The sequence below is a fragment of the Mauremys reevesii genome, linkage group 15 (assembly GCF_016161935.1).
Source record: "Mauremys reevesii isolate NIE-2019 linkage group 15, ASM1616193v1, whole genome shotgun sequence".
Lineage (NCBI taxonomy): Eukaryota > Metazoa > Chordata > Testudines > Geoemydidae > Mauremys > Mauremys reevesii.
In genome coordinates this window covers 14,299,364-14,308,769 of record NC_052637.1, presented here as the reverse complement: position 1 = coordinate 14,308,769, position 9,406 = coordinate 14,299,364, and the positions used below count along the sequence as shown (strand labels likewise).

The 9,406-nt window shown below is 56.1% G+C and overlaps 1 protein-coding gene across 1 annotated transcript; it reads left to right on the top strand.

Moving 5' to 3' along the window:
• On the top strand, nt 1-9,271 carry LOC120383004 (zinc finger protein CKR1-like). The gene is made up of 4 exons (XM_039500586.1): nt 1-23; nt 3,337-3,459; nt 6,389-6,496; nt 7,286-9,271. The coding sequence occupies exons 2-4, from the start codon at nt 3,372-3,374 to the stop codon at nt 8,779-8,781; spliced, it is 1,692 nt and encodes a 563-aa protein (XP_039356520.1). The 5' UTR covers nt 1-23; nt 3,337-3,371; the 3' UTR covers nt 8,782-9,271.
• Nucleotides 9,272-9,406: the final 135 nt, after the last annotated feature.

Below are 9,406 nucleotides of genomic sequence, written 5' to 3'. Positions count from 1 at the left end.
CCGCGGGCTGAGCCGCTGCTGCGGTGGGTCGGAAACCTGCATTAACGCCGCTCTGTGCCCAGCCGGGGGGACTTTCTGCGGTGGCTGGAACCAGCCCCTGGGGCAGCCCCGGGCTCTGCCGACACCAGCCCCTGAGCCGGAGCCTGCAGGTGAGGGGCGAGACCCGGGGGAAGGGCTGGGGCCGGGCAGGAAAGTGACTCTGCACCACCGGCCCCTCCTCGCCCCAGCTCTGCTCCCGGGGGGGCGGGGGGGTCTGCGAGTCCCAGAGCTGCTGCCCTCCCTGACCCCCCCCCCCCGGCTCTGCCCCCCTGAGCGCCTGCAGGAGCCGAGCCAGCTCCGGGGAGCGAATGCCCCGGGCCGGGCCAGGGACCGAGTCTCCCAGCCCGAGGGGAGGGGACAGGGCAGGAGGGAGACAGGGGCAGAGCCTGGGAAGGGCAGCAGGAGCGATCAGTGGGGAGGGAGGTTATTATGGGCTGCCAAAGGGGCCCAGTTTTGTGTCCACTCTCTGGGGTGTCTTGCCAGTGACGCATGGTTAGAGGATTCCCCCTCTGTGGGGTTCCCCTAGGCCTTGAAACAGGGCGTGCTGGGGGATCCCCACATCTCCCCAAACAAAGGGGGTGGGGAGAACCCAGAGGACCTCTGGGGACCAGGGTATTGCAGGAGTCGGGGAGGGGAAGAGAGGAGAGGGGGATTCTGGAGGCCCATGTCTGGGAGGAGAGTTGGTGGGGACAGCCCGTAGCACTGCAGGGAACATGGGGTGAGCCCAGGGTAACGGGCAGCAGGTTGTTGTGGGTGGAGGGGGATCCTGAGGCAGGCAGGGGTGGGCCTTGTAGGAATCTGGGGAGGGTTGTAGGGAAGCTGGGTAAGCCCCTCTCAGTTTACCCCTCTCCCCACCAGCTTCCCCAATTCTGTCCTGTCCCCTTTCAATCCCTACCCCTCCTTCTGTCCCCATGGGCAGGCGATAGACCCTTCTATTCAGCCCCCTGCTTGTTATCACCCTCCCGCAGGCTGCTGCTGGGATTCAGAGGGAGCAGAGAGCCCTCCCGGCTGCCTAACCCAGCACCATACACTCCCCTTCCCCCCCCCCCCCACCACCACCACCACCACCACGGAGCAGGGATCCCTGCTGGGAGCAGGACAGGACCGAACTGCCAGTCCCTGGAAAGTCCCGAGAGCCAAACCTGCCCAGACCCATTTACTGCAGCGTTCCTGGGCAGTTTCACTTTCCCATGAACAAGGTGAGGAGCAGAGAGAGAGGAAAAGTCAGTTCTGCCTGTGCCCAAGGGGAATCCCACAAAATAGGCAGCTTCTTGGGTTCCGCTCTTTTCTAGCACATGGGTCCGAGACTCTGTTCCTGGCAGGGTTTAAAAATGTTTGGGTGGCTTTAGGCCTGGTGAGAGGGGCCGGGGTCTGCTAAAGTGACACTAGGAGCGCTGCAGCGGCGCAGCTGCACAGGGCGTCTGGTGAAGATGCTCTAAGCTGATGGGAGCGAGCTGTCCTGTCAGCATAATAAAACCATCTCCACAAGAGGCGGTAGCTATGTCGGCGGGAGAAGCTGTGCCACCCACATAGCACTGTCCACACCAGCACTTAGGTTGGTGTAATTTACATCATTCAAGGGGCGTGGCTTATTCCTCCCCCCCCCCCAGCGACATAATTACACCGACATAACCTGCTGTGTAGACAAGCCCTCAGCGTTTTCCCAGCAAGGCAGAGCCCATAGGTGCTGGAACAGTTTTTATAGTGGTGGTGTTGAAAGCCATTGAACAAAACTGTAAACCCTGTAAATGATGGAAATGACTTCAAACCAAGCACCCCCAGCACCCATGGCAGAGCCTAGTGTCTGTCTGCAAGGAAAAAGCCTAGGATGTGAAGTGGACTAAAGCCCCTTCTAGAACCTCCCCAGTCGCCCTTCTCAGCCTGACCGGCTGCAGCATAACAGGCCCTTTTCTCTCCAGATCATCCCAACCGCCTGGGGCATAGAGCAAGTTCTGTTCGGCTCCGTGAGGGTATTTTTAGTGAGCTGCTGGAGGAGGAACAGGACTGTCAATGCGCCAGGGGAAAGAAGGGAGGAAAGGGCATGACCAGTCTGCTGTGACTTGTGTGACTCCGGGTCTGAGTTTTGGGAACAGGCCTGTTGGGGAGGGTGTAGACATTCACCTGTCAATGGAACAAACCCTGGAATACCTGGAACTCAGCCCTTTTCTCTGTTTGGCAGGGAGCTCTCAGGGTCCGTCCACACTTAAACACTACAGTGACTCTGCTGCAGCTCCACTGCTGTGGGGCTTCCATGTAGACGCTCACTACAAAGATGGGAGGGGTTCACTGTAGCTAATCCACATCCATCGACCGAGCGCTGTCTAGGTTAGGTTAGCTTGGCTTCACTGCATCTCTCAAGGGTGTGGATTTTTCACACCCCTGACCAACATAGTTAGACCAATGTAAGTTTTCAGTGTAGAAGAGTCCTGAGGGTCCCAAACACAGCTACGGATCTGGGGCGGCCAAAGAGAGGAAAGTGCAGGGTGAGGCGGCGTGTTGTTGGCTGATTTGTGTGGGAGGTGGGTCTGCAACGAGCAGGGACAAGGAGCCACCGTCTAGGCCCAAGCGAAAGGACCGGCTCTGTCGGTGCAAAGGCAGCGGCAGACTCATCCCTGGTGTACCTGCATGAAGCCAGGCCTGTTCTCTGAGGGGCGTTGTCATGGTGTTACCGTCTCCAAACGCCCCCTCATGGCACAGCCCTGCAGGCACCCCACCTTCTGGTTCCCCTTCTCAGGCTCCACTGCACGTTCTGTGTCCAATATTACCCCTACCCTTTATTATCCCACACGGTACAAAATAGCCCCAAACACAGTCCGTTCCCCCTGCTCCCCGGTACACACAGCTCCTTCAACACAGTTGAACGACACACCTCATACCCTGCTCAGGCATCTCTCACCTGCCCCTGCTGCCTCTTCTCAGCTGTCTCTCGCCTGCCCCTTTCCTGAGTCTTTCTCCCCACTCCTAGAAAGAGCCAGCAAACCTTTCTAATTCCCTGCAGCTTCCCCCCTGCACCTCAGCAGGGATCTTCCCTGGGAGCTGACCTCCTGCTCCCAGGTCTCCATGGTGGGACACACCTGTTCTGCTAGGGGGAACAGATAGCAAGAATGAAAAATTGGGACCCATTTTTTCGGGGAGTGGGGCGTATATAAGACAAAGCCCCTGCTATCAGGAGATCTGGCCACCTGAGGTATAGGGGTGCTGGACCCACTTCTTTTCCAAGGAGCCAGCCACTCGGTGACAGGTGCAACGTATAGGAGATGGGCAGCAGGTACTGAGCTGGGGCAATTGTCATTACAGCTGCTGGTGACGTTGGAGGAGGCGACTGTTTCACTATGGAGCCCTGGGTGATGCTGGATCCGCGGCAGAGAGCCCTGTACCGGGATGTCATGCAGGAAAGCTATGAGACCCTGATGTCCCTGGGTGAGGAACTCTTTTCATCTCTCCCTTCTCTTCTCTCCAACTTAAATCCACTCCTTCCTGCCCACCCCCAGCCCCTTCCCCACCTCCATGAAGACGGGACAGGGAGGAGAAGAAAGGCAGGGAGCTGCAGCCTAGGAAGCCAGATGTGAAGAAGCAGGTATCATGCCAGTGTGGCTAGAAAGCCCCACAAGAATCCTTGACACTGACTGAGTATTAAACGTTTCATGAATCCTAAGCAAGTCGCCACAGAGCACTGTGCTTTGCTGATAGTGAAGGGCAGACTGAAGAGCTCTCGTAGGATTAAGGAGCAGCAGGAAGTAGCCAGGGGCTGGATGAGTGGAAAGGACGCAGGGCTCAAGGTGGGCCACAGTTCTCAAACCAGAAGTTTTTTCTTGGGAAGAGTCAGCTTCCCCTCCCCCAAAGAATTGTCAAAGGTTTTGGCGCAAAAAAAAAAAAGCCACTTTTTTTGGATACTTGTTTTCCCAAAATTTGTTTCAAAGCCATTATCAACAGTGTTTTTTTGTTTCACAAGAAGTGGAATTTTGGGGGGAAATGAAAAACTTCCATACACGTTTTTGGGGAAAATTGAATTAAAAAAAATGCGGGATACTGAGATTAAAACAACTTTGCAATTTTTTGCCTGAATATTGATTTATTTGTTCATTTTTCAACCGTGGGAGCTGGAGACTGAGGTAGGAAGGGTCTGACGCCAGGGCAAGGGGATACCGGGGAGAGGCAGAGGGGACCAGACGACAACCGAAACCGTGGAGCGAGGAGGGGGCTGAGGACAGAGGCCACAAGTCCAAAGGCGGAGCTGGCAGAGCTGCGAGTGCGGTGGGAGGACGTGGAGGGAAGGCCTGGGGGAAATGGGGTCAGGGCTGTGGCTGTGGAGAGTGCAATGAGGATGTGTTTGGGGGGATAGGTCAGGCCAGGAGCTGGTTGCTAGCTCGGCTAATGGAGAGGGGGAAGTTGGGCTGGATGGAAGCAGAGCACAAAAGCCCAGAACTTCAAAGATGTTTAGGAGCTGGGCCGGAGAGGGATGGAGGGAGAGGAGAGATGGAGAAATCATCTAGAATGGAGGAGAACAGAGGCCTGCCTGAAAGGGGAGGCCCCAGAGGACAGAGATTGTGGCGGGGGATAAGAAGGGCTGGCAGGCAGGAGGCGATGGGGACTGAAAGGAGAAGCTGATGAAACTGAGGTGGCGAACTGAAGATCTGAGGCAAAGCAGGGAAACTGTCAGTTTCCCAGTTCAGTAACCAGGAGGAACTGGCTGGATGGCATCTGTCAGGGCCCCAAACCACCCAGGCTAATGCATGAGAATTGGTTGTAGGTGCTTGGACCCCCCGTCCCACCACAAACAGCTCTGGGTTGACTCTCCCAGCGTTTGCAGGAGAGCATCATTAGCTCTTTTTGTTTGTTTTTTAACAGAGGAGGCCTGGGGTAAAATGAGTGGAAGAACCAGGAATTAAACCTGGGTCTCCTTCCTGACCACGTTGCCGCTCCTCGGCTGCTCTGAACGGTCCGTAATACAGCCCTGCGAACAACAGCACACTGAAATCTGTGTCATTTATAGATTTAGTGCAAAATCTGCTTGTTTTATTGATAGTCTACACGCTCTAGGCCGGGGGAAGGAAGGTGTCCGCAGAGTCAGAGGACAAAAGGGGAGTATGGCTCGGACTAGCACAGAGCGGGATGACACAGTCAAGGCCTTTGGTCTACACCAGAGAATGAAGCCATTCGAGCTGAACAGCTGTAATCCCAAGGGGCTCAGTGCTGGCCCGGCTTACTAAACCACTCCACTGCAGGTTTGTCCTGCATTCACCTCTCAAACGGCAGTGCCCTCTGGGTAGCCTCTCTGACAGCTGGAGAATCCACTGACGCTGCTATGAGTTTTATTACAGCAGCTGTGAGTGACTCCAACTGAGACTGGGATTCTGTTGTACTTCACCCCACTCTCAAACCTAGCCGGTGCGGATGCCTGCTCTGAAGAGCTTGTACTTCAAACAGATAAAGGGTGGGAGGGAAAACAGAGGCAGTGACTCGCCCGAGGTCACCCAGGAATAGAATCTGGGCATCCCAACTGCCAGCCCAGCGGAGTGTCCACAGGACCGGCTGTGGTTCAGCCGCAGGACTAGTCTGGCAGGTCTGGCTAGCTTACCTTCACCGCGGTACTAACACCTTGGCGGGGCGTGGATCAGCGTTCATGTCGCCCTCCCCATCAGTACCCAGCCCAGGGAAGCTAATGATCCAGCCAACAGGCCCAATTCGGTGATGAACCCTGGTCACATGCCCCCTGAGGCATGTCGTGCTAAGAAGACTAATGCAGGTCAGACTTCAGCCCTGGAAAGTCCTTACTCCCATAGCCCAGGTCATAACTGTGCGCAGCACGTTTGCAAGCGGACCCAGGGCATGCTACAAGCGTGCAGGCAGGTTGAAACAGCTCTTAGCACGGTTAATTTCTCTGGTGCAGTCAAGGCTGCAGAGTGGACAGAACAGCAACATCTATGGTCGTCTTCTAGGGCTGAGCAGGCTATAAAGACCAGAGGATGGGCCATAAGACAGGAGGTTTGGAGGAGATGGACAGAGAGGAACGACAGTGAGTAAGTGTAAAAGAAGGCGGCACAGACTTGAAGTCTGTGAGCTTGGAGTCAGTAGAGTTAAGGGGAGTTGTGAGCGGCAGGGGCAGGAGGATGAACTGGGGGACAGGGAAATGAGATGAGGCCTGGATCGAAAAGAGAGAGGAGAACACATCACAGAGACCAGGCCAGGAGAGAGGGATTCAGCTGTTGAACAGCTGAGCCAGCAAAGAGCTGGAGAAGAAAAGACACCCCCAGGACAAGGGAGCAGCCAGAGAGGCAGAATCAGAGAGCAAGGAGCTGGAGTAGAGACACCTAATGAACCGTGATATCACCTGTTTTTCCCCTACGAGCACTATTTCCGATTTCTAAACCCGACCTGATCTCCTGGATGGAACGAGGGGAGGAGCCATCCGCCCGGGATTTCCAGGGACGGGAGAGCCCCCGAGGAGCCCCCGCAGGTGAGCAACCGGGTGAATCAGACTCCCGTGAGCTCCCGTCTTCTGCCTCCTCCCACCCGGGTCAGGTTTGTAGCCAGCAGCAGGCGTTGTGGCTATAGCTGGTTGGAATTTGCTCATTAAAACTTTTTCTTTTTTTTAAGAGGGAGGACCAAAAAAAGGAGCATTTTCACCAAAACAAACATTTTTGCAGGAAATCTTCATTTTGGTCAGAATTTCCACTTTTTCAACCCAAAACTAGAAAATCAAAATAATCTGCTTTTCTTAAAAAAAATAAATAAAATAAAGGTTTGCAATAAAATTATTGGTTGGTTGGTTGATTTATGAAAACTGAACATTTTTAGAGACAGCTCAAAGTTTTAAACTGCAGATGGTTTTTCAAAAACTGAAAATTGAGAGAAAGGGATTTCAAACTAGATGTCCCGGTGGGTCCCCTTGTAGCCTTAAATTCTGGGACTTTTCTGACTTCAGGTTCTTACAGCGACATTTTTGGTGTACGAAATTAAACAAAATTAAAATTAAAAACCATCTAAAAAAATTCCCACGAATCATAATCGTTGCTTTTCAACTAACTCCAGCTGTGTATTTGTGGCAGACGTCAGTCATGGTTCCCCATCCGTCCTGGCTTGTACCTGGCAGCAGCTCCCTTCCCCGGAGTCTTCAGATGGGATGTGAAGACAGAATAAACCCCTTCCTCTCTCTTCTGTGGGGAAATCTGCGTTCCTTTCCCCCTCCCCCCCACCCCTGTGCAGGGAGTGACTCATGCCTGGACTCTCTCTCCCTTTATCCCAGCAGCTGATGGTTTGGTGAGCGACAACGAGGAGGAGGATGCTGAGGAGGAGGAGGAGGAGGAGGAAGGCTCAGAGGAACTGGAACCACACACGTCTCAGAACCCTGAGTGGGAAAAGAGCCCTGCTGACTCCGATGAACAAAAGAAAGCCCAGCCAGGGAAGAAGCATGACAAAGCCACGCAGCGCGGTCCAGGCTTGAGGAAGCCGAAGGGCACGGTGGCCCAGACTCGCTGTGGCGACTGCAGGAAGAGTTTCGAGTGTGGGGCGGCTGGGGGCCGGCAGCGGAAGGGCAAGCCGACCGAGGAGCACGCCAAACCCTTCCGCTGCCAGGACTGCGGCAAGAGCTTCATCTGGGCCTCGCACCTGGAGCGGCACCGGCGCATCCACACTGGCGAGCGCCCCTTCCGCTGCCCCGAGTGCGGGGAAAGCTACAGCCAGAGCTCCCACCTGCTGCAGCACCGCCGCACCCACACCAGCGACCGGCCCCACAAGTGCGGCGACTGCGGGAAGCGCTTCGCCCGGCCTGACGAGCTGGCCGCCCACCAGCAGGGCCACGCGGCGGACAAACCCCACAAGTGCAGCCACTGCGGCAAGGGCTTCATCTGGGCCTCCCACCTGGAGCGGCACCAGCGCATCCACACTGGGGAAAAGCCGTTCAAGTGCCCCGAGTGCGGGGAATCCTTCAGCCAGAGCTCCCATCTGTCAAAGCACCGGCGCAGCCACACGGGGGAGCGCCCCTACCGCTGCCCGCACTGCGGGAAAAGTTTCTGTCAGAGCTCGGACCTAGCCCGCCACAAGCGGACCCACCTGGGCAAGAAACCCCTGCGCTGCGGCGACTGCGGGAAGTGCTTCCGAGCCGGGCCGGCCCTGGCCCGGCACCAGCGCTCCCACCGGCGGGAGAGGGCCCACCGCTGCAGTGACTGCGGCAAAGGCTTCGTCTGGGCCTCTCACCTGGAGCGGCACCGGCGGGTCCACACGGGCGAGCGCCCTTTCCCCTGCACCAGCTGCGGGGAGCGCTTCGCCCAGAAGGCCCACCTGCTCCAGCACCGCAAGACCCACTCCCCCGACCGGCCTTACAAGTGCGGGGACTGCGGCAAGCGCTTCGGGGACAACGCCGCCTTCCTGGCCCACCAGCAGGGCCACGCGGCGGAGAAGAGCTACAAGTGCAGCGACTGCGGGAAAGGCTTTGCCTGGGTCTCCCACCTGGAGCGGCACCGGCGCATCCACACCGGAGAAAAGCCTTTCAAGTGCCCCGAGTGCGGGGAATCCTTCAGCCAGAGCTCGCATCTCACCAAGCACCAGCGCAGCCACCTGGGCAAGCGGCCCTACAAGTGTAGCGAGTGCGGGAAGGCCTTCGGCCTCACTCTCGACCTCATCATCCACCAGCGGACCCACATGGGCGGCAAACCCTATAAGTGCTCCCGGTGCAGGAAAGGATTCACCCGCCGGGCCAACCTCATCAAACACCAGAGGAGCCATGGGGAGGAGGAGCCCTGAGGGGATGCACGGACTGGGCTGCAGGGTGAAGGGAGCCAAAGGGGGATAGGATAAACATGACAGTGGGAGGCTAACAAGAGCTTGTGTGGTGGGGAATGGTATAAATGTGAGGCTCAGAGACTGACAGGATAGAGGGAGGGTATAGATGTGATACTTGGCTGCTAATGAGGTGGGGGAGCAGTATAAATGTGACACAGGGAGGCTAATGGGGGAACAGTAGAAAAGTGACACATGGAGGCTAATGTGGGGGAACAATATAAATGTGTCACGGATGCTAATAGTGTGGGGGAAACGGTATAAAAGTGATACATGAAGGCTAATGCTTGGGGAACAATATAAATGTGACACACAGATGCAGTATAAATGACCCTTGGCGCAGCCGCCCTGGGATTCCCTGTGTCTCACAGTAGGGTTGCCAGTTTTGGTGGGATGTATTCCTGGAGGTTTCATCGCATGACGTAATCTTTAATTAAAGATTAATCTTTCATTCCTGGAGACTCCAGGACAATCCTGGAGGGGTGGCAAACCTAGTCCCTCGAAAGGCATTTCCAGATGTCTCAGAGCGTGTCAACTGGCCTGGACCGCCCCCAGTCACCGAGGGAGACAAAAAACCTGGCAGGCCAGC